The 25,108-nt window shown below is 35.5% G+C and overlaps 1 protein-coding gene across 3 annotated transcripts; it reads left to right on the top strand.

The window, feature by feature from the left end:
* Nucleotides 1–152: 152 nt before the first annotated feature.
* LOC120631312 (GMP synthase [glutamine-hydrolyzing]) lies at nucleotides 153–20,407 on the top strand. Of its 3 annotated transcripts, none has more exons than XM_039900817.1 (16): nucleotides 153–270; nucleotides 4,570–4,692; nucleotides 5,579–5,765; nucleotides 6,723–6,840; nucleotides 7,857–8,013; nucleotides 9,667–9,810; nucleotides 10,775–10,871; nucleotides 11,340–11,428; nucleotides 12,514–12,671; nucleotides 13,669–13,849; nucleotides 14,423–14,557; nucleotides 15,566–15,737; nucleotides 16,320–16,437; nucleotides 17,436–17,550; nucleotides 18,390–18,581; nucleotides 19,349–20,407. In XM_039900817.1, exons 2-16 carry the CDS (start codon nucleotides 4,591–4,593, stop codon nucleotides 19,448–19,450), a joined length of 2,067 nt encoding a protein of 688 aa, XP_039756751.1. In that variant the 5' UTR covers nucleotides 153–270; nucleotides 4,570–4,590; the 3' UTR covers nucleotides 19,451–20,407. The 3 variants fall into 3 exon arrangements, with proteins under 3 accessions (XP_039756751.1, XP_039756750.1, XP_039756749.1); XM_039900816.1 differs by lacking the exon at nucleotides 153–270 and adding an exon at nucleotides 2,718–2,957; XM_039900815.1 differs by lacking the exon at nucleotides 153–270 and adding an exon at nucleotides 3,205–3,265.
* The last annotated feature ends 4,701 nt before the right edge of the window (nucleotides 20,408–25,108 follow it).

The following is a 25,108-nucleotide window of genomic DNA, read 5'->3' as shown; positions in this document are numbered from 1 at the left end:
AATGAACAAAGTTAAAAAAAAAATACGGATAAGTTTAAATTTTTAATCTATTATTTGTTACTACAATTTTCTTAGATTCGTGATAATTTATTCAAATAAGTGTGTATCTATTCATAATGTATTATTTGACAAGTCGCAAAAACATTGTGGCGCCACCTCAAGTCATCCGTCAGTACTAAAATTTTGTATTCGTAGTGTTGAATGGAGAATCACATTTGTTCACGTTTTTCATGAATATTTTCTTCTGATATCTCAAACTTTCTGTTATAGGTAAGATAGGAATTAGTAAGTAAGATAGTACTAACAGTAATACTTGTTGTTTAAAAGTAAGTTAAACGTGCGTTTTGAAATTATTGTATTTCATCGTGACCCAGAATGTAAGTAATGTCAAATCTCGGTTTTAGAAGCATTTTATGTTTTGATTCAATTAGTTTTTATACAAAGTATATAAGATAACGAACCCAAAAATTCTAATCATCGCTTGCAACATGTTAAGTCGTCATGGTTTTCGCCAAAACAACAACACGACCACTACAACGACAGGCGCCCGGTTTGTATACCTATCTTGTCTTCGAAAACGCTTTAGGATTATCTTAGTGTTATCATTTTGTTTATCTCTCATCTTATAGTTTTTTTTTAAACCTCAAATGTTCATTTCCGAAGATATATTAGTATTATGTTCTGCATATTTCGAAAGGTCAGTGTTATTTTTTTTTTATGATTTTTTTTCTAATTAGTCATTCTATTCGGTTATTCATTCGTAGTAAGTGTTTGGGAGTACGTGGAATTACATAATTTATCAGGCCTAGTCCATTGAGACACTAATTTCATAATGCTGATAAAAATTGTTTTTATAACCTTTACTATTATTTATGTTATAAACATCATACTATCAGATAAAATTTAGGCCAATTGCTTATATGTGATTTTAGTTGGGATCATATTATTCTCTAACCTGCTCTTGCTCTTATAAGATATCCAACAATATTTGTGTTTTTATATTTTTTGCACAAGGTATTATCAATTTTTTTTTTTTTAATATCGCAGGGCCATTTTGCTTCCAAATCCTCAACCGAACTGAGAGAGTCATGATTATATGTAATTCTTCGGTACACAAAATATATTTTTTGTGTCTTTAATTAATATTACACCATATTATTATTTTAAATATATAATAAGCCATGTCATCTTTTACAATAGGTACATATTGAAGTTAATTGGGTGCAGTGATTATCTATGTCTAACTGTGGATAATTTGCATAGTGCAAATTTATATTTGTGAGAGGACTGTCAACAGTTTCATAACAAATTTTAGTTTACAATAGACATAACTAGAATGTATTAGACAATTCCTTAAATTTCAGATCAAGCTACCTTTTACTATTCCATACATTATATTTAATAAACAAAAGTAGTACACTTTAAGCTAAGGTTTCAAAACTATATAAAAAATCTATATTGAAGTGCATGTTTTGAAAATACATACAGCAAAATAATGCACTGGCTGTGTAAAATGTTTATCCTAAAATATACTGGCCTATACCACAAAATAGGTAGATACACTTGGTGTTAAGAGTATTGATATTCCATTGCTGGGTAAAGTCCCTCTCTTATGAGAAAGGAATACAGTGCTTAGTCCAGAGTGTGAAGAAGCCGCTCCACTGCTTTAACATTTATCAATTATTATCATAAAATAGAGATAATTACTGGGACTGATTACTTATTGTGCTTTCGCAAACAGGTGGGTGGATAATAACAATTTTTTAACTCTTGGCTGATATTAAGAATTTCATAAGAAATTCTAACAGAAAATCTCCATACTTAATGAATAGGATCATGCTTAGCTTAATATAGATAGAGAAGTAATTAAATTACAACATCTAAATACTGTTAGTTATATTCTAATGCTAGCAGTGGTTACTACTTGAATGGCTAAGCTGACTAAACATAATATAACGGTGAAATTCTAGTTAAATGACAGCTAAAACCAGATGACCAGACTTAAAGGTGATGGGTTTCTTCCCTATTGTCTCGTCAATATCATATCAGCTTTAACAGTCCACTGCTGGAGTAAAGGCCTCTTTCAATTGGAGGATTTTTTATAATCACTGGTCAAAGTAGATGGTAGATGTAGTAGCACAGAGGACCCTGCTGCCTTTTCTGTTATATTCCCTTAGTTGCCTCTTACGACACCTATGGTCTAAAAATAATATATTTTGTATTTGTTCTTATGAAGATTTTTTTCACACTAATCATAACTTTATAACAGACTAGCTGTACAACAGCTTTAATATGTTTTTTTACTTATCCTGTAGGAATAGTTTATTTAGCAGGGGTACTTTACTCTCCATCCTTCCAAATAATTCTATGCCAAAAATCAAGTAGATTGGCTGCTTAGTTAGAGTGTGAAGGAAGGAACAACAAACAAGGACCATTTTGCATTTATCATTATCATCATATATGTGTCAGCTTAAAACAGTTTCTTTTTTAAATACTTATGATAATTTAGCAGTTAAAGACTGATAAACTCAGTATAAAATATACTGATAAAATTATGTTAAAGTTGTAACTGAAGACTGTTAAAAAACTCAACTACACATGAAATCTCTCTGACCGTAGTGTAGCACAGCTTATGTTTATAGATTAACATGTTAGCATCATGTGGGATGCTTTCTATAAATAACCATTCTCACTCACAACTCAAATGTGTTCAGTCTTATATACTTGCATCTAATGCTCATATTAAAATACTTAACAATATCTAGGTTACTGTTTTGCATATTTAATTACTTTCAAAATTGGGTGTTTTATAGTATAATTAACAGTTTCTAAATTTCTTTTGTGAGTGAGTGTGACTTGTAGTTTTTGACAGTGCAAAATGACATTGTGTGGGGTGATGGATTCTTGCTATATATTGTTGTGTTGTAATGATTGGATTTAAGAATTTATGGAATAAGGTAGGGTTTGTGAAAGAAGAATAGTGTTTTGTTGATGCAACCTTTAAGCCAATTAGTGACAGTGCTATGGCATTGTGGTTGTTTACTCAGCTGTACAGAACTATTGGTGGATTTCTTTAACTAGTATATGTGGTCAATGTTTTGAACTATTTGAGTTATGAATATTGTGAATAAGTCTGTTAATAATACTTGGTCAATTTACATTTTGGATAATATTAAAATTAATAATTAATAACATAGTTCATTTCTAGTCCATCTGAATGGAGTCTGTTGATCATACCAAGAAAAATAGACTTAAATTACTGAAGGTATTGAGTGTTTTTATAAATAAATATAGTAGTTTTGTATGGTAGCAAGATAGTTCCTTCATGTTGTGATATTTCACTGAATAACTAACTCTCACCTCCGTTATGTATATTTTTTGCTCAATGTTTCCACATTGATATGTAGCCAATTGAATTCCTTGATTAATGGTCTATAAATGACAAAATTGCTTTTTAAATTTAGTCTTGTGGTTCTTTATAAAGGTAGGCAAGGCAGTTTTTCCTGATTCCTATATATTTAATGCTTTTTGTTATTTAAAAACCTGTTCTAGTTTGTCCTTTAACCGATACAGTGATCCTGTAGTCAGTAAATCCTCAGGCTAGCCCATTAAAATTATTGTTTTTTGCTGTGTGGTGACTGCTGATCAGAATACAGTTTTCACCACCCCTCATCTTCCTGCGAGTGTCATAATTCTCACATAGCAACTGAGGGAATATAAAGGAGAATCATCAGCGTCTTCTGTGCTACTACTACTGTCTACTGTGATCACCATGCTGTCTGCCCAATGTGGTGATAAGGGACGAACCCTTCAGTTGGAAAAGGCCTTTAGTCCAGCATTGGACTAGAGGCATATAGATAGGCTGTTGATGATCATTCTTGAAGTCGAAAAATGCATGATTTTATTTCAATATTTTTTAATACATTGCGAATTGTCTGAAGCACAGCATTTACTTAATTGTAACACTGCTTGCGAGTCACTTATTGACTTCCATTAAAGATTCCATCCTAAGACCATTATTTAGGTTTCCACAGAGTTGAAATGATGTCAACCAGGCAGTAGGTTGACCATTACAGTGAAAAATAAAATATAGATTAACAGGTACATACTTAAATCTAAAGTTGACAGTGTATAATGTACAATGTACAGATACTAATACCACCTGATACGCCTGTATAAATCCCACCACCATCAACAGCAGTTGCCGCTGAAACTACTTCTGAACATAGAACTTTTCATGAGTGTTTAAAGATTTTAAACTAAGATTTTCGTGGTTAATCAACATTTCATAAATATAGTTCAACGGGTACATACCACGATAATATTTTTGGATTTGTCACGACGGCACCACGATCCATGCAACTGGGTCGAAATATGGATTTAAGAAATTCTTGAGAGTGCTCCATCACATACAGTCCACCATCTCCGCTTTTCTCATACAGCCACTTGCAGCCACCTTCATAAGTTTGTCCGTAAGGCGGGATTGCAATAGTCCTATTGTCATCAGTTACAGACATCGTCTTTTTAATAGATATTTTAATGATAAAAAAATTTCAATCTTTTTAACAGTGCTGCTGGCGAGTTGGCGAAATGCACACAGCCAGTACGGAGGGACAGTACCGCGGTGCCAATGGAGCAACCCACGGACGTGACAAGGTTGCCATACTGGATGCTGGATCACAGTATGGAAAGGTAATAATATGATTTCTATTAATTAGTTCTATACTTCACGTGACTTTAAAAAGCAGCCAGAATGAAGGTACTGTACACAGTGCCATTGGAAAAATCCAAGGATTTGACAAGGCTGTCCTATTGGATGTTGGATCAGAGTACATAAAGGTGAATATTATGATCCCCATCAGTCAGTTCTGCATGACTCAGAAATGCACACTGCCCGTCAATCGGGTAGGTACAAAGCCAAAAAGCAAGAAATGTTTTTATACATAAAGATATCTAAGCTCCAGATGAAAAAATATGCGTACATAAATAAACGTTTTATTTCACATTAGAAAACGTTTGTTTAACAAACGCATATTTTTATGCCATAATAGGCTTAGTTTGATCCTTTGTACGCGCCGCGTCGATAGAAGCCGTAACTTCCAACATATACGGTCATAAACGTAACTCCGTGATTCATCTGTTCTAAACAACGCATTGTAATATATAATTTTATCAAATACATAATTTAACATGTTTTCCTAAAAGTACACAAGATAAACCATTATTTCGTCGAACACAGTAATTGAACTCAAAGGGCCTCATTACCGTACGTGGCATAGCGTCGGAATAGTTGTGTTGTGATGGACAATACATAACGTTAAATTCATAATAAAAGATTTAAAATAAATTTATGTACACACAGTTTGGACGCAGCCATTTATAAAATTAAATAATTCCACGAATTTCTACAACACATGTTGGGTAACCGATTGAATTAGCGATGCTTAATATATAAAAAAAATCATGACTGACTGCCTGACTGACTGGCTGACTGACTGACTGACTGACTGACTGACTGATTGACTGACTGTTTTATCATGTGGGTATTATATAATTTTTATTATTTGTTTTTGTTCAGGTGATAGACCGAAGGGTACGCGAGCTTTGCGTGGAGTCAGACATCTTGCCATTGGACACGCCAGCGTATCACCTCAAGGAGGCTGGATACCAATCCATTATCATATCAGGCGGCCCCAACTCAGTACATGCAGAAGACGCGCCTAGATATGATGCTGATATATTTAAGATTGGTCTCCCTGTACTAGGTAAGCGCTTTAGTAAATGTTAAATCATAGGTTAGGTAACATCATAAATGAAATACTGTCTGAAACCAATTATAAATTTAATTTCTCTCAACAATTTGAAATGTCATATCTCCGATTACAATCACTATTTATTCCCACGGAAAGGTAACCGTCCTCCGGTTTCTACATTTTCCCCACGGCCATCTGCTCACATCCACTCATGGACTCCCAAATTCTTGTAAATCACCCTCATCCTTACAAAGTTCTTTAAATACTTTTCTCTTACTCTCGATTCACCCTAGGGTCCGTGTTGTTATCCCCTATTTTTCTTGATACCCAGATAGTTTTCTTAGGTTTTTCCTTTTTTGTTTCCCCGCTCCTGCTTATTACCTCTTCCAAGATGTCTCTTCCTTTTTCTCTAAAAACAATGTCTATGACCAACTTCCTGTCATCTTTCTTGGTGTTGCCAGGAATACCTGTGCTATCATTATTAAACTTATTATACCATAAATTTACAGAGCTACCATAAGTTAAGCTTTGACGTTTAGTCCATTTCATAATGAAAGATTAACGCTAACGTTAGATAGAGAGAAGTTTATATAAAACGTAAGCTTACAGAAAAATCCTATTATAATCATAACTTAATTTATTAACTAATTATAAAATTTATAATTTATAAACTAAATTAATTTACTGTGAGATGGTGATAACAAAAAAAAAACTACCCGGCTACTAAGTTGGTTGTGGGCTCTTCTTAGACCAGGGCGCGTTTGGAACCCTCGTAGCTTTAGGTTTAAGTTGGCGAACGAAGTTGACGTCCCCTTACAATTGTGTAAACGTGTATGTACGAACGCTTCATAAGTGCCTGTACATATAGGTCTACATGAATAAGGAGAGGAGAATTTTGAATTTGATATAGCGTTATTTTACATAAAAACGTACTCTAAGGCTATAATATTTTGACTTTTTCTTCACCAGGTATCTGCTATGGAATGCAAATGTTGAACAAGGAGTTCGGTGGCACAGTGTTGAGGAAGGATGCTCGCGAGGACGGCCAATATGAAATCGAAGTAGAAACCACGTGCCCATTATTTAAGTGAGTGAACTTTGTTAAACCCGGTATGGTTCTACTGGTACAAAAAGTAGCCATGTTACTCGGTCCTTTGAAGTAATTGGTGCTATGGTCCTATAAGTCTTAACGTGATGATATATAGCCTTCCTCGATAAATGGGCTATCAAAACCTGTTTTTTTGTTTGTAAAAATCGGAACAGTAGTTCCTGGGATCATCGCGTACAAGTAAAGTCAAAGTCAAATATTTTTTTATTCAAATAGGCACATAGATGGCACTTTTGATGCGTAAATTACATGTAAAATATGAAATAGGAGTGAGTTGATGGCGATAAATTAATTCGTCAACTTAAAACTAAAGCTACGAGGGTTCCAAATGCACCCTGGTCTAAGAAGAAGCTCACAACAAACTTAGCCGGTTGTTATTTTTTTTTGTTATCACCATCTCAAATTGTCCTTTAAAAACTAGTAAACAGACAAACTCTTCAGCTTTATATATTAGTATAAGATTTTACTTTAAAAGTGGTGGAGTTCTTCGTTATTATGAAGTAAACCGCGTTCCTCGTCGTCGCGATTTTTAAAAAATCTACTGGGAACGTAAGTACGGAACGTTTGAGTTCCTGGCACAAGAAGTAACCTATGTTACCCTACACTATTCTTTTAACTAACTCTATGCCATCAATCCAGTTTGATTGGTTGCAAAGTTGGTGCTTTGCCCCCACTTCACCTTAAATGTAAACGCAGCTGATGTTGCGGTTGTCACTGCGTAATTCTATGACATCTTTATAGTTAGTTATGAAAGCAATCAATCAAAAATAATTCTTGAACACATGAACAAAACAGAAATAAATAAAAGAGAACAAAGGTACAAGTATTGGCTTATCACTTATTGTGATTTCTTCCAGGCAACCGTTATGAGGAATTTAAAGAAATGTAGAAATGGAAATTTTTTCATCATGATAAATCAGTAATAACCTTCGGCTTATCCTCTTTTTAACTGGCCTTGTTAGATTTATACTTTAATTAAATATTTTTATTCGCAGTCGTCTAGAAAAGCTACAGCCAGTACTTCTCACACACGGCGACAGCGTACAGAAGGTTGGCGACAGGTTCCGGGTGGGCGCGCAGTCCTCGAATCACCTCATCGCTGCCATATACAACGAGCAAATGCGACTGTACGGCGTGCAGTTCCATCCAGAAGTAAGTCGCGGTATAAACTTGTGGCTTGTGGCCTTGGAGACTTGTGGCTAAGTTTTTATAACTGACTTCTTTCATAAAGGAGGAGGTTATCGGTTGTTTATTTTTTTTTATGCTCGACCATAACTCCGTAATTTATAGACGGAAATGGTCCCATTTAAATCCCAATTATAGATCTGACGAAGAGTTTCGGTAACAGGCAACGGGACTTCAAACACGCAAATCAACCTCTATTGCTATAATGGCATAAATCAGCCTGTGCGCTTTGAAAGTGTTACGTAGATGCAGCCACATTTTTTTATAAAAGTTAGTTGTAGTTGCAATTTATTCCCCGCGTCTTAAAAGCTAGTCGAAGCTTGATTTGTACAAAAATATATTTTTAAATAAATAAATATACTACGACAATTCACACATCGCCATTGAGTGTTTGCCATGTGAGCGTAGCTTGTGTTATGGGTACTAAGATAGCTGTTGAATATTTTTATGAATATAATACATAAATACTTATAATATACATATAAACACCCAGACACTGAAATACATTCATGCTCATCACACAAACATTTTCCAGTTGTGGGAATCGAACCCACGGCCTTTGACTCAAAAAGCAGGGTCGCTGCAAACTGTGCGAATCGGCCGTCTTTACTTTTTAGTTGGCATATAGAATGTGTAACCAAATTACGAAACAATGTGGAAGGATGAATAAGTATATTTCATAAGGAAACACAGTGTAAAAATATTAAATCGAAAGATGCATATTTATTTTTCCATAAAAACAAATTCAAAACATTCATAGTGTTTACTTATGACAACCCTATTGAAGATAAAAGATCGGCACGCATAGACGGCACGGCACGCAACCCAACGCGACGCGTACCTAATAAAGTGACAGGAATCACGTGATTTTAATTTTGCATGTGATGCTGTATATGATTACTTTCAGTATAAACTATGGCGGTGAATAACTCAAAAACTATTAGATTTTTCGGATTCATAGATAAGTCTCAGAGACAATACATAATGTACCTGTTAAGCCTGTGAAGTATTATTTCGATTTTCATTTACATGTTGTATATACATATAATAATATTTGCCCTTGACAGCAATCTCACCTTTTTTTATGTACATATAATGCTGGGGAAAAGAGATGGGTTGTGTGGGACTTGCATCCACTTAAATACTCTGCGCCCCTTGACGTATAGGAGTACGGGATGTGTTTTCATCCTTCTCTCGCAATGACTGAAATCTCAGCTACTTTAAGTGACGATATAGGTAGTCTATAATGGTAGCGGGCTTAATATAACTGCAATCAAATCAACCCATTACCGGCCCAACAGGGCACGGGTTTCCTCCCACAATGAGAAGGGGCTAAGGCTGTAGTCCACCACGCTGGCCCACTGCGGATTGGTGGACTCCACCAACCTTTGAGCACATTATGGGGAAATCTCAGGCATGCGGGTTTCTTCACGATGTTTTCCTTTACGTTTAAAGCAAGTTATTACTTTTTTTATTTAAGGAACAGCACCGTAAAACGTAGATTAAGGTTTTAAACAACATAGCATTTTGTCAAACGTTTTCAGTAGTAACTGTGTTGCGATTTGATAGTTTTGTTTTATGTAAAACTAAAATAATTATTCTATATAATAATTTCGACAGGTGGACCTAACCCCGAAAGGCAAACAGATGCTGTCAAATTTCCTGTTCGACATCGCGGGCATGTCGCGGACGTTCACGCTGCGTTCGCGGCGCGAGGCGTGCGTGCAGTACATCCGCGACAACGTCGGCGACAACAAAGTGCTTGTGAGTTCCATTATACATTAACTCCGAAACAAACAGAGCGGCTATACAGACCGATGGTCTTTGCAAATAACCAAATGCAAACTGACTCGATAGTAACGCACCGAGATACAGACTGAAAGACTTGAAGACATACAATTGAGATCGCCGCTATGTCGCGTACGTTCACGCTGGGAACGCGGCGCGACGCGTGTGTGCAGTACATACGTGACAACGTTGGAGATAACAAAGTGCTTTTGAGTCTTCCTTTACGCAGTGAATACCAAACAAACAGAGTGACTAGACAGACCGACGGACTTTGCAAAAAACCAAATCTAAACTGACTCGATAGTAACGCACCGAGATAAAGACTGAAAGACTTGAGGACTGACGTAAAGCTTCGTCGATTGGTCTACTTGCTCAAGAATATTTGTCGTCAGTAGCCTTATACAAGATTTGATAGCTCGCAATCGATTCGCTTACGCGTATTAAACTGTGCATCGTCAAAGTAAAATGGACCTAGTCCTGTATAACAAACGTTTATTTATTTATTCATAAGACACACCCGTAATTAATTGTAACTACATTCATAAAAAAAAAATGTGTTAGAATTACAAATTCTGTCTAGTGCCATTAAAATAATCAAATATAGGTGTATACAGAATTATCGTTGTTATCTCCGGTCACAATTAAAAAAAAAAGTAAATCAAAACTTAGATAAGTATTTAACTAAGGATTATCAAAAATAATAATGTAAATATGAATAAAGCTATTATAACAGATTAACTAGCTATTATAACGTTCTGTCAAAAACTCGAGTTAAAGAGTTGTATGTAAATTTGAGCTTTAACTCGAGGGTTTTACGGTCCATTTTACTCCGATGTTCAAGTATTTCCATTCTCGAAAACGAGTTCGATTGCGAGCGACCTAATGTTGTGTTGCAGTAAGGCTGAAGGTTATTGAGTTAAAGCGTTTGTTGTTTTCACAGGTGCTGGTAAGCGGTGGCGTCGATTCAACAGTGTGCGCCGCTTTGCTTCGAACAGCCCTACGCGAAGATCAAGTCATCGCTTTGCACATAGACAATGGTAACGTATCCGCAAATACTGTAATAGATGTGTTTGCACATAGTTAAATGAAAAACTTTTGCAGTGTTAGGTCCAAAATTATCTTAGGAATGATATTATAAAAGCATTTGTTGGAGAACGTGAGGACGGGACTTGAATAATACTCGTTTTTACTTATAACATTTGAACTATAATTAAGCAGAAATTCCTCTAACAAATATTCTTTAAAAATGGATCCTCGAGAATTCAATGCTTCTACTTTTATACGACTCAGATACTTTTTTTTTTTTAATTATTCATCAATTATCTTTTTAACAATTCGCTACGCTTTTGGGACTAGATGACGATGTCTGTAATGTAATTTTTTATATTCCACTTACCGTCAATGCTTGTTTCGTAAGTGGGCCATGTTCTTTTTCCGTCAATTATTACCTTAAGAAAAAAACTATTAACATAAAACATAATAAAAAAAATGTACTACTTTTTCAGGATTTATGCGCAAAAAAGAGAGTGCGAAGGTGGAGCGTAGTCTGCGTGAATTAGGCGTACGTTTGCATGTAGTTAATGCAGCGCACCAGGTTAGCTATCCTTACTTCCATAATAATATTCTTCTATATATTATAAGTATTTATGCAGGTATATTAATCATAAAATTATTCATCAGTTATCTTAGTACCCATAACTCAAGCTACGCTCACTTTGGGACTAGATAGCGATGTGTGTATATGAAAATTAAGCTTAGTTTGCTATAGTCCGCGAAAAGCAAAAGAATTTGTATGGTGTCATTTATAATTTCTTCAATACTTATACTCCACACAAAACAGATCTTCGGCAATGTACCCTCTACGCACGTTTCGCTCCGAAACCGGAACATCCTCAGGAGATGTTGACTTTACAATTTATAATTGTTGTGGAGAAAAAATTATAAATTACACCATACCGATTCTTTTGCTTTTCGCGGACTATAGCAAATTAAGCATACATTTCATAATATATCATGGATTTCTGCAATGTAATGCCTGCTTCTATCCAATACGTAGTATATTTATTTATTTGATATATAAATTATTTATAATTATTATATAAATACGATAGTGTGTTTGTTTATTTGTTTGTTTGCGCCCTACCAAAGCAACCAATAAACTTGATTTTTGGTAAATTATAAGTTGAAAGATGAGACGATCAGACTAACATGGGCGGCCAGCGTAGTGGACTACGGCCTTAACCCTTTCTCAATCTGAGAGAAACTCGTGCCCAGTAGTGGGCTGGTGCCGTTTTAATGTAAGCAATTTAAACTTGCTTTAACGGTGAAGGAAACCTCCATGCCTGAGAGTTCTCCATATCTCAACGGCGTGTGAATTCTACCAATGGTAAGTGATGATGCAGTCTAAGATGGTAGTGGGCTAACCTGTTAGGGAGTATGCACCGACCGACATCGCACCGGAACACTAAATCGCTTAGCGGCACACCTTAGTCGGTAGGGTGGTAATTAGCCAAAGCCTCCCACCAGACCAGACCAGAGAAAATTCAGAAATAATAAATTCCCAAATTCCCTCTGTCGGGAAACGAACCCGGGATTCCCTACTTTAATTCAAAGCGCTCACCGTTGCGCCAGGGAGGTCGTCAAAAATAACTATACCTGTAACGCGTGTTTGCTTTTCAGTTCAGACAGGGCAGCACGGTGGTCCGGGAGGCGGGCGGTCGGACGCGGCACACGCCGTTGCTGTGCCACGCCACCGCGCCGGAAGACAAGCGACGCATCATCGGCGACGTGTTCGTGCGCGTCGCCGAACACACAGTCCAGGAAGTGCTACACTTGCAGTAAGTATGGCCCGACCGTAGAAATCTTTATACACAACGCACAACACAGAAAAGCACAAAAAAAGTGTGTGCGTGTAACCTTTACGCGCAATTTAAGTAAAGCTTCTGTGGCGTTGACGGCATATATAACTGAATTAATTAAATTTTAATTAAAATAATAAATATCATATTTATGTTTTTTATATATCGAGAAGTATTCGAAGAAAATCCACATTTCCTTCTAAAAAATCAACTAACGACTGAGTTTCGTGAGAGCGAAAATTATCATTAATAATTTATTTATTACAAAAGTAATAAAGAAACAAGTAAAGAACAAATTATTATTTTTAAATAGTGGAAACTACACAGACTATAGTAAGCGTTACTTCCGTTACTTCTTAGTCGCGCCTAAAGAAGTTTTACTTCAATAAAAATTATAAAATGACAAAAAAAAACAATATTGCTGACAGCCGGTTGCCGCAGTGGGCATTCATTGCCAACCCTGCTTTCTGCGTCCAAGGCCGTGCGCTCGATTCCCACAACTGGAAAATATATTTGTGTTTTTTTCCCCAAAACTGAAAAACAATGAACGTTTTTCAGTTTTCGTCGGCAGTAGAGACGTAGCTTAGTTAATTAAAGCGCTCATGCCGAGAAAACACTTGTCGCCGAACGATGGTATTTTTTGTACCCGTATTTTTTGCACAACTGCTTACATTAGTTGTTTTGGAGCGTAAATTCCAATTTAGTTAAAAAATGAAATTTAAGTCGCTAACTGTTGTAAATGTTTTTCTACTATAAATTATCAGTTTGGTTGGATGCAACATTTTTAGTGCCTTTTAATTAAATTTCTAAATGAATGGCAGGCGTTCATTAAAGTATTTTTTTTAGCGTATCACAAACTGTACGCGGGCAACGATATTTGCTGCCCGCGGTTTAAAATAATTCAACATTAAAATTTCCGTAGATTGTGATAATTGTTTCGCAGACGTTTTTTTTCATATTAGCTTATGTTTCCCAGAGAAGATCAAGTGCTGCTAGGGCAAGGAACTCTCCGGCCCGATCTGATCGAGTCGGCCTCGGCGCTGGCTTCGGGAGCGGCCGCCGCCATTAAGACGCATCACAATGACACCGAGCTTGTGCGTGTGTTGCGGCAACGAGGACGCGTTGTGGAACCGCTGCGGGACTTCCACAAGGACGAGGTATTATTGGTTTATATATCGAGTATATACCAGGACATCCTGGTAGCTACCATCGCATAATAGTCCTGTCAAGAATTCATCCTTGCCTAAATTCTCAAGAAGCTGAAAATCCTACTAAATAGTACTATATTAACACTATATGAAATTGTGAAATACTCGGTCGTCTGTGTGCTAATTTTTTTATTCAAGGTCAAAGTTCGCAAAACTGGGATTATATTTATGATAAAAATAGCCCCGACAAAATTGTAGATGAAGAATTATCTACAAAAATTGTTCTCACACTTTTTCCTAAAAGATTCATTATGTTGAAGAAAAAGCGATTATAGCGATTGAAATTCAACATGTTCAATATTCATAGAAAAGTCATATAAACTAATAATTATACATATATAAGTATAGGCGGTGTGACTACAGCACTAGACACACTTAGTAGACAACTTTAGTAAATTTAAGAAACGTATTAGCGAAACGTATTATTTTGATTTGTTTTCGTTGTTTGTAAACTCTTCAAACCGTGGATGGGTCACTATTCCACCGGTCTATTATGTCGGTACAAAAATGTATATATGGCAGGTCCGTGCGCTAGGCGCGGAGTTAGGCCTTCCGACAGCGTTGGTGGAGAGGCAGCCGTTCCCGGGGCCTGGACTGGCCGTCAGGGTGCTTTGCCAGGATGAGCCGTATGCCGACCGGGACTTCGCTGAAACACAGGTTTGTGGACTTACACTGGCAATACTACGATTTTTTAACACTCTTTCAAAACACGTATTCACTCTGAATTCGTTCGTTATCTTGTTCAATAAATTACAATATTTGGTATTGCACTAATATATATTCGTAATCCGTGAACTAACTTTTTTTTTGTATACATTGAATTACTGCTGCTATTTATTTACTGCTGCTGCTTATTTTAATTACCAAGTTAACCAAAACTGTTAGATTTATTATATAAAATAGTAGTAGATATCGAGCTTTTATTTATTACCGCCGAATAAGCGTAAACGTTGCAACTGCTGAGTTTCTTGAATTTATGGTTTGTCGGATACGCTAATTCGGTGCCAAAGGCTCGAAAGCATTTTCTACCAGCAAACCTCCGGACGTGCGAGAAAAAATAGTGAGGGTGTGGCAAAAAACTTTAAGAAGTAAAAATAAATAGTATATATATATATATATATATATATATAAAATACAACGTGTAAATGAAAACCGAAATAATACTTCTTTGGAGGTACAATATTTACTGACCCTGACACACTTATCTGTGAAACTGAAAGTCTAATAGTTTTTGATTAAATCACTGCCATAGTTTTTACTGAAAGAAATCAGATACAACCCTAACATCACATGCAAAAGTAAAATCTAGTGACTTCTGTCACTTTATTAGGTAGAAGTCGCGTAGCGTAGGTACTATGTGCGTGTCGCTCTTTTATCTTCAATAGGGTTGTCAGAATGTTTTCAAATTCGTTTGTATAGAAAAATAAATATTCTTCGTTTGATTTAATATTTTTACATTATGATTCCTTGTGAAATATACTTATCCACCCTTAAACAGTATTTCGTAATTCCGTTACACTTTGAATATAAAATTTATAGACATACGTGTATATGATAGTGAACTTGTATTCAAAATTTAAAAAAAAAAGCTTGTAAAGAGGAGACAAGAGTATGGAATGGATGGAAATGAATAATATTATTAGTAAAAGGAATCCATAATTCCAGGTCATAGTGAAAATAATGGTGGAATTCGCGTCGATGTGCGTCAAGTCACACGCGCTGCTGGGCCGCGTGGCCAACACTACAACGCCCAACGAGCAGATGGAGCTCAAACGTATATCCTCCGCTTCCCCTGTAGCGGCCACCTTGCTGCCGGTGCGCTCCGTTGGTGTACAAGGTACGTTTATTTCTTAGACTCTTGCTGTCCGTCCGTCTGTCTGTCCGTTTGTCACCAGGCTGTATCTCACGAACCGTGATAGTTAGAAAAATGAAATTTTGTATCAAATGATGTATTTCTGTCGCCGCTATAACTACAAATATTTAAGGGGGCTCCCATACAACAGACAATTTATAATGGTAGGGAACTCTATATTGCCAAAGTAAAATGGACCTATTGTTACTCGTTTTAAAGTCGCATCCTGTCCTTCTGTATTTTTTTTAAATACGTTCTGTACGCCCACATTTAATAATTGTAGACAAATTTGATCTTTACCACCATAAAAATTAGATCCATTTTACCATAATAATAAGATCCATTTTACCATAAAAATAAGATCCATTTTTTCAAGCATTCCACTCGAAAACGAATCCTCGATTGCGAGCCAGGAAAACTTGTATTAATGCAACTGTAATGGACAGGTTGAAGGTTCATAATGATGATATGTTTTAAACCTCATTTCGGAATACTAAGCATGTTAATAAGAAACTGTAGTGTATGTAAACAGTTCTTAGTGAAACTTCAAATGCCTCGCTTTTTCAGGTGACTGTCGGACGTATAGCTACGCGGTAGCCCTGTCAACTGAGAGCTACCCGCCTGACTGGAATGACATGCACTACCTCGCCAAGATCATACCGCGCGTCTGCCACAATGTGAACAGGTACATTGAGCATTTTTTTAACCTACCCTAGAATGTAAACAAACTCTTTTTTTTTTTTTTTTTTTGTGTAAAGCATGTTATGGTGTATAGACGACGGTGGCGTTTTTTCCGTCGAAATTATTAGTCTACTATTCTTTGGTAAAAAGTAGTAAGTTAAAAAAATAAGTAAATTAAATCAATACACACTTATAATAGTTTGGTGTGTAAGATGTATCCTATATCGAGTGTAAGCGAAGCGGAGCGGTGGCGGTCAATTTTTAAATTTTTTTTTACTCGTGTAGTAAACTTCAATTATGTTATACTTAGCTAGCTTGGCTACAATATAAAAACACTGTGTACACGTTTATACTGTCTTTAAATTATTATCATAATACAATAAAATAAATTGTATTCATTCGCGTACGTTGTCGGGTAATGACTGCTTTTTCAGTTAGCAATAACTAAAGGCTGTCCACACACAGACAATATTATTGACAATAGATAGAATATTGTCAATAATATTGACGTGTGTGGGGAGCCTAAGATGCCTACGGTATCATGTTACAGCCTGAAATTACGGTATCTACGATATGTTTTAAAAATAGAAAGAAAAATAATTGTGTTAAAATAAATAATTAACGTGTAAATGAAATCAGAAATAATACTCTGAGACTTAACTGTGAATCCGAAACGCTATAATATTTTTTTAATAAACCGTTGCCATAGTTTTTACTGTAAGAAATCAGATACAACAAAAGTTAAATCAAGTGACTCCTGTAATTTTATTTGATATGCGTCGCGTGGCGCAGTTACAATGCGCGTGTCGGTCTTTTATCTTCAATAGGGTTGTCATAAGTAAACACTTGAATTCGTTTGTATGGCAAAAATAAAGATGCTTCTTTTGATTTAACATTTTTTACAGGGTGTTTCCTTATGAAATATACTTATGCACCCTTCAACAGTATCACGAATTCCGTTACACGTTGCATAGATTGATTCTATAATCCGTGTCTCCGCAGGGTGTGCTACGCGTTCGGTGGTCTGATCAAGGAGCAAGTTACAGACATCACGCCGACTTTCTTGTCGCAGCAGGTCATATCGACCATCCGGCAGGCCGACGATCTCGCCACACAGGTAACATAACTATGCTTTGTAAAATTTAGGATGATAATATTTAGGCACGTGCACACCCGTCAGATTTTCCTGTAAAATATAATACAGATAATGTCGTACTTCATTGATGGGTGCCGCTCACTCAGTGCAATAAATTATCGGTTTTGAAATAAATTAAATCGAGCATTCAAATAACACAATTTATCTAACTATATTAAGATATTTTGTAAATATTAAAAGTTTATTGCAATTATATGTTAAAAAAACTGTTACTTATATAAGAAATGCTTTTAACACGATTTATACTAGCTACACTTGTAGAAATCTGACCACAATCTGACTAAAAATCAGGCCATTTGAAGAATGTCAAAATCAAGTATAATCCTTTGGACAAAAAATAAAATACTTAACAATGATTAATTATGAATAATTGTTAAGTTTGCCTAACAATTATTAATCGTAAAGTTTAACAATTATTCATTTAATTATATATTTAAGTGTATTTATTTGTTATTGAAATGTTTTATATTATATATTTAAGAAATGTTGATTAACCACGAAAATCTTAGTTTAAAATCTTTAATCATGCATTGTAAAGTCAACATCTCCCGAGGATGCTCCGGTTTCGGAGCGAAACGTGCGTGATGGTACATTGCCGAAGATCTGTTTGGTGTGGAGTATAAGTATAATAAATTACACCATACAGATTCTCCTGCTTTGCGCGGACTATAGCAAATTAATTTTAATTTTCATAATATACCCTAGGCAGTCTCTAATCATTCCTAGACCCTGTTCACTGGCCGGTATATTAGTAGAAGTTACCGGTCCCCCATACCAAAATATTCAAACCCCTCGCCCAGGTGCTGGTCTCGAGTGGCTGCGTGTCGCGCGTGGCTCAGATGCCGGTGGTGCTTCTGCCCGTGCACTTCGACCGCGACGCGGGGCTTCGCGCGCCGTCGTGCCAGCGCTCGCTGGTGCTTCGCCCCTTCGTCACCAACGACTTCATGACCGGCGTGGCGGCGCTGCCCGGCTCCGACGCCATGCCGCAGGACGTGAGTCACCACCACGGGCTCCACTACCGTCGCTTCATCATACGACCCCACTACAGCACGGCTAGCATGGGCAGGAGACCATTATATCCCCGGAGAATAAAAAATTATCTTCTCCCACAGCTTTGTCAACTCTCAGAGCACTGGCGCACAAGTTGAAATGATATCCAAATGATATGTAGTGTAATAATAAACCGGGGTAAACTTCTCCTATTCCATATTCCCTTGCTTTAGCAGGTGGACACGTTAATTATATTCCTTGTCAGGGGATATAATTTTTGTCTCCTGCCCTTGCTAACCCTGCTGTATTGGAGAAAATCTCTTGCCCGTGTCTCAAAGGTCTCCTTCAATAATGAGAATTATTGGTGGACAAACAACTCAAACATGCAGGTTTTCTCGCGATGTTTTTCCTTAAGCGTTGATGCAAGTAATGTTTTAATTGCTTAAAATGCACGTAACTTGCATAAAAAAAGATAAATGCGAAAGTTTGGATGGATGTTTTTTGAATTGGGTAAGCATATAATTTACAGACTGTAATAGCGCATAGGTTTTTTATCCCGGAAAAATGTACGGTTTCCGTTAGATAGCTTTTTTTATTGTCGAAGAGCAAGAGATCGACGTGATTTTTGGCACAGTGCAAACAAAAATTCGAAGGTAACTAATCGAAGATAAACAAAATTTTCATAAAAAAATATGCGGTGACAACCAAAACGTCAGCTGTGTAAAATATACGTTACTAAAAAATTTAAATGTATAACTTCCGTCCGCAGGTACTGGACCGCATGCGCAAGGAGTTGATGAGCGTGCCCGGCATCTCCCGCGTGCTCTACGACCTGACAGGCAAGCCGCCCGCCACCACCGAGTGGGAATGATGTCCGCCACTTTTGTATCTTTTGTACTGAACGGACGAGCCGAGGCGGCAGTGGTCCCACACATTCGTTTCAATACCATACAATATGTGGACGTAGCAATGGATAGCAATCATACAGTGGGGCGACGCTGACATCCACCAAAGATATACGAGGATACGTTGCGATGGATGTGTGTCGAAATTTGAAGCGCATGATTTTCGTAGCTTACCCTTTATTGAAAATCTATTCATATTTTCTATTTTTTACATACAAGATATACGAGAGCGGTGTGTATGACGGTATAAGAGAGCGTCGATTTTACTGCCAAAGCACGCCAATAGATGTTTCACATAAATTTTCAATATTAAATTAGTAATTTATACAAATCCATTCATAAGTAGTGATTGTCGATTTTTTTAAACATAATATGTAGATAAAAACGTGTCATGTCAAGATTGTTTTGATAATTACTTATGCCAATAGGATATAGGCATAAGAAGCCTCTCGTATACCTCTGGTTGTAGGAGGCTTAGTGGGTTTGGTAGTATTAATTCTGTGGCTTCTGTCTAAACATTAAAACAATATTGTATTACAACACTCCTAACATTGAACAACAAATTCCTATTATGCCTGGGGAAATTAATAAATAAAATTATTAAATAAATAAACGTAAATTTTCTTAAAATTTCTTCAGTGTTGGTTTTTATGTTTTTTTTTCTATTAATAACGACATAGTATAGGTTTTGTGTCTCATTACCACAATGGCGATGAAACAGAGTCGGGTGCTTCAAGGACTTCGCCCAACTGTATGATTTCTAAACTGTGGACGTAACCAAACACTGCAAACATGTTATTATACAGATTACACAAATATTAAGCAATAAAAAGTGGCCGAAAGGTTACTTTTTCTGTATTGTTAACTACATAGTAGTAAATCATGTTTTCTTATGATATCAGTGCCTGCTTAATCCTCCAAAAGGATTTAAATATCCCATAGTGATTTGAATCCTTTTGGACTCGAGACAAATGAGAAAAGTACTGTGACAAAATAAAAATGATCTAACTGTAACCTCGAGACCTATACAATCCATTTTTTCTAACTTTTCTTATAATGTATACAATTTTCATAACTTTTTGGTGTAAATTATGATTTTAAGAATATTAAAAAACAAGTGCGATAAATTAAATTTAAACGCAGAGTTTCTCTTTATATAAAAAATATTTTTTCAAACTAAGAAGTAACAAAAAGATTGTGCCCATTTTAGAAAAGTAAAGAAAAAATAGACTTCTGGGATCGTGCTGATCGCGACTTACATGGCATGAGTAGTGTTTTTCAATAAAATTTAAACGTTTTTATGAGACAGTAAGGTCCTAATTTGTAACACAATACAGAAACCCAAATTGAGACTTAAAACACGTTTAAGCAAGCAATTCCTAAAGGTCCATAAAACTATTGGCCTTTTAAATCTATTAGCAGCCAACGCGTTGTCAACTCTACCACTCGACGAAAATTATACAGGTGCAAACTCAAGCTAGAGGCACTCTACTCCTAACAAGCGATGACTTTTTAGTAATTGAAAACGCTATAAAGTCGAGTGTATAATTCAAGTTGCCATCAAATAAAATTAACTTTTTAACCTGCCTTGTTGGACTTTAAAAAAGTAGGTTTTCAATTTGGTAATTTTTTCTGTTACCTCAAAACTTACATTTATAAATCATAAAATTCTTGTTCTTTTTTTATTTGTTCGTATCAAATTCGGTTCCGAATTTTGGATTTTAAAATAAAATAACTGATAAAAGTGGCATAGTTTCAATTGCACTTTTAGATGAAAAGATTGCATAACTTACAATAAAGTCTGCTTTATATGTTTTTTAAATCCTATTTTCAAGAATTGAGAATCAAGTTAAGCGTCGATTGTTATCAATATTGTAGCAAAATATGTTAAAAATATCGTGAATCAATAAAAAAATTTGTAAAAGATGAAGTACTGCCACCTAGTACCAATCTTGTTATTATAAAGCAATAGTTGCGGTTATTGTGTTAATTGCTGTCAAAGTTTGTTACTAGGGGTGCTGATCATCGTAAGGTTCACAAGTCGCCGGCATTACATCGTTGCTATAGTATATCTGGGTGCCTAGTAGGAGATTTTCTAGCTAAAGTCTATTTATTATTTCTTGTCTTATAATGTAAAGTGTAAATGGTTATAAGATATTTGAATAGAGCAACTGCTGAGTTACTTGCCGACTTTTTTTCGTTTGAATGTTTACGTACGTGCCTTCCGAACCGGTGATGCAACTGCCACTAACAGACAGACTTGACGTTTCAAAAGTGCTTATATTAAGCCTAAATAAATGCATTTTTAATTTTCAAAACAATTTTTTTGTTATTTTTTTTTAATGTATAGTTTATTTTCAAATTGTTAAGAAAATAAAAAAAACCACACTAACATAAAGAAAATGTCTTTTTAATGCGTTTATTTTTATTTATTTCCAATTTTTAAACATAGATACCTTACACTAAAAAGTTACAAAAAGATTGTTTAAATTATAAGACAAGTTAGAAAAAATTTAGTGCGAAGAAGTAATCGATTCTAGTAAAAGTTAACTACGATTTGTAGGCCCTGTAACGATAGAAAGCTGCCGACTTCGGATTCTAGTCTTCTTTGACTTGAGATTTTTGTACAACTGATATTGTTAATGAACTGAAAGCGTAGCATTCTTTGAAGATATAATATTATATTAAATGCAACTCTGTACAGCAATGTTTCTGTGTTCATAATGTTTTAATTATAGTTTTATTTGAAAACTACGTTGTTGAAATTATAATCCCCCTCCACTAAATGTGTATTTGTAATGATCGAAATGTATTTTGTATATATTAAAAATAGCTGTTTTTTTTTAATTCCGCGAGAACCGTTTGCCGCGCCAAAAGTACTCTATGTTTAAATGTCTGCAAAATTTTGTCAAGATCGGTTTAGCGGTTAAGCCGTGCATAGGTTACAAAGAATACATTTTATTTTATAGAACAGCAGAGGGTTTTATCAGTTGTTGTAGGCAAGTATCAACAAGAACCATCTGATTTCAAGACCACGATTTAATTATTACTGTTATTACGCGCCACATAAATCCTATTGTCAAGAATTAAGTCGAGTTATGCGTCGATAGTTATAATATAATGAAAATTGAGCTTACTTTGCTATATACAGATTCTCCTGCTTTTTTCGGAGTATATCCGCGAAAAGCACGAGAATCTGTATGGTGTCTTTTATAATTTCTTCTATCCTTACCAAACAGATCTTCGGCAATGTAGGGTACATTGCCGAAGATCTATTTGGTAAGGATGCGCACTACGCACGTTTCGCTCCCAAACTTGATCCTCGGGAGATGTTGACTTGAACTATTATTCATAGCAAATTAAGCTTCATTTTCATAATATATAATGGATTTCCGCAAAGTAACGTCTGCTTCTATCTAATATTGTTTTCAATAAAGTCGCAAAGTATGTTAAAAATATCATAAATCAATAAAAAATATGTAAAAGATGATTTACTTATTACCGTCAATACGCGCCACATATTTGATAACCTCATCCGCATTAAGGCTGTAATGTGCGTTCAGCATTTACATACTTAATAATAATATTATTTATTGTATTTACACTACTATGTGCGTTGTCGATAGAAATACAACCGCTACATTACAAACCGAAACCATTCTCATTGTGACCCGTGGCCTGCAACGGGTCGGTAATGGGTTGGTGTGATGAAATAGGAAAACAATTTATTATTAAACTATATGTACAATTTGTATGGACTTCTTGCCGGTCATCTAAAGAAGGGGTAGCTAGAAAGCAGGCCAGATACTCTGTGGCATATTCTCTCGCATTTCAAGGTTCAAGTTTTAGAAGTTTTTCTCTTGTCTTGTCGGGGGTGCGAAAGATGAAAAAAATGAAAATGAAAAAATTTTTATTCAAAAAAAAAAATGAAAAATGAAAAAATTTTTATTCAAAAAATACGTTTTACATTTAACATTTATCCGTTGTTGGGACATCCTTTTAAGTAATTATTTTACTTGTGCCAGGGTGTCCCGCCTTCCGTAAAATGTATATAATATGTATTATCTGTGTATATATTCTTATATATATAAAATCAAATCAATAACCGGGAGAGAGTGTGTGTGTTTCTGTGTGTGTGTGTGTGTGTGTGTGTGTGTGTGTGTGAGTGTTTGTGTGTGTGTGTGTGTGTGTGTGTGTGTGTGTGTGTGAGTGTTTGTGTTGCGATTGGGATTTTACTTGTTTGCTTCGAGTAATGCCTCAGTGTCTTCATATGTTAGTTTTCCAAGCCACTCAGTTAGAGTCTTTTTAAGCTGGTAAGTATTAAGTGAGTGTATATTTAATAAACTGTTTACCTTCTTGTAGATATAAGTCGATTGTCTAGTATATTGTTTTTTAGCAAATGTAGTTTTTACAATATTTGAACCTGTTCTAATGTTTATTCTTCTTTTCGTCTTTGTGTTTATGTCTATGGTTACTGTTTTATGCCTCCTTAATAATAGTTGTAATATATATAGCTTTCTCACACTCAACAAGTTATCTATGGAGTATAGCTCAATTGTGGGGAATCGATATGGTTTGCAGTACATTACTTTTAACAAGGCGCGATGACTACGTTCTAATTCAAGGAATTTAATTTTTGATGCTCCTCCCCATATTGGAACGCAGTAAGACAGTATGGATTTAGCAAGAGCTGTATAGACTTGTTTAACAACTTTATTTGTTGCAACATGTCTTAAGATTTTAAAGATCCAAATTAATTTTCTAATTCTGCTAGATATTAATTCAAGATGGGAATGCCAGGATAATCTTTGGTCAATAATTATGCCTAAGTATTTGGTTGAGTTTATTTTATCAATGGTAGGACACGTACAAATTACGCTCTGGTCGTCACAGTAATGTATTTTTAGATTTGATGTAATTGGTTGACTTTTATTATTTATTGCGAAACATATATAGTTTGTTTTATTAGTGTTAAGTGTGAGAAAGTGAGCATTAAGCCAACTTGATATTTTTCTTAAGCCTGTTTCGGCAGCGCTATGAACTTCTATCCAAGTTTTCCCATAAAATACTATAGCAGTGTCATCTGCATAAGAGTAAATATGTCCAGAATTTATTTTAAAATCACATAAGTCATTTATGTATATTAAAAACAAGGTAGGTCCCAAGACACTACCTTGTGGAACACCAAAGGTCATTTCAAGATCAGAACTGATAGAGTCGTCTATTTTTACGCGCTGAGTTCGGTTACTTAGATAGTCCTTCATCAGGTTAAGCTGGTTTCCTCTAATTCCTATGTTATGTAGTTTTTTTACAAGGATGGGGATAGAAACTGTATCGAACGCCTTTTTTAGATCCAAAAAGACAGTTAGACATTTATTTTTCTGGTCAAGATGGTCAGTAATTCGCGAAGTTAAATCTAAGATGATATCTTGCGTACTTTTCCCTTGTCTAAAGCCATATTGCGAGGTAGATAATATGTTAAATTTATTTAGGTAGTGAATTAGTCTGTTATTAATTAATTTTTCCATTACTTTAGACATACCCGTTAATACTGAAATTGGCCTGTAGTTATTGATTTGAGTTTTTTCCCCATTTTTATACACAGGAGTAATAATTGATTGCTT

This window comes from Pararge aegeria, chromosome 17, assembly GCF_905163445.1.
Source record: "Pararge aegeria chromosome 17, ilParAegt1.1, whole genome shotgun sequence".
Classification (NCBI taxonomy): domain Eukaryota; kingdom Metazoa; phylum Arthropoda; class Insecta; order Lepidoptera; family Nymphalidae; genus Pararge; species Pararge aegeria.
Note: the sequence above shows the minus strand (reverse complement) of the source record. Positions and strands in the feature narration are given on the sequence as shown.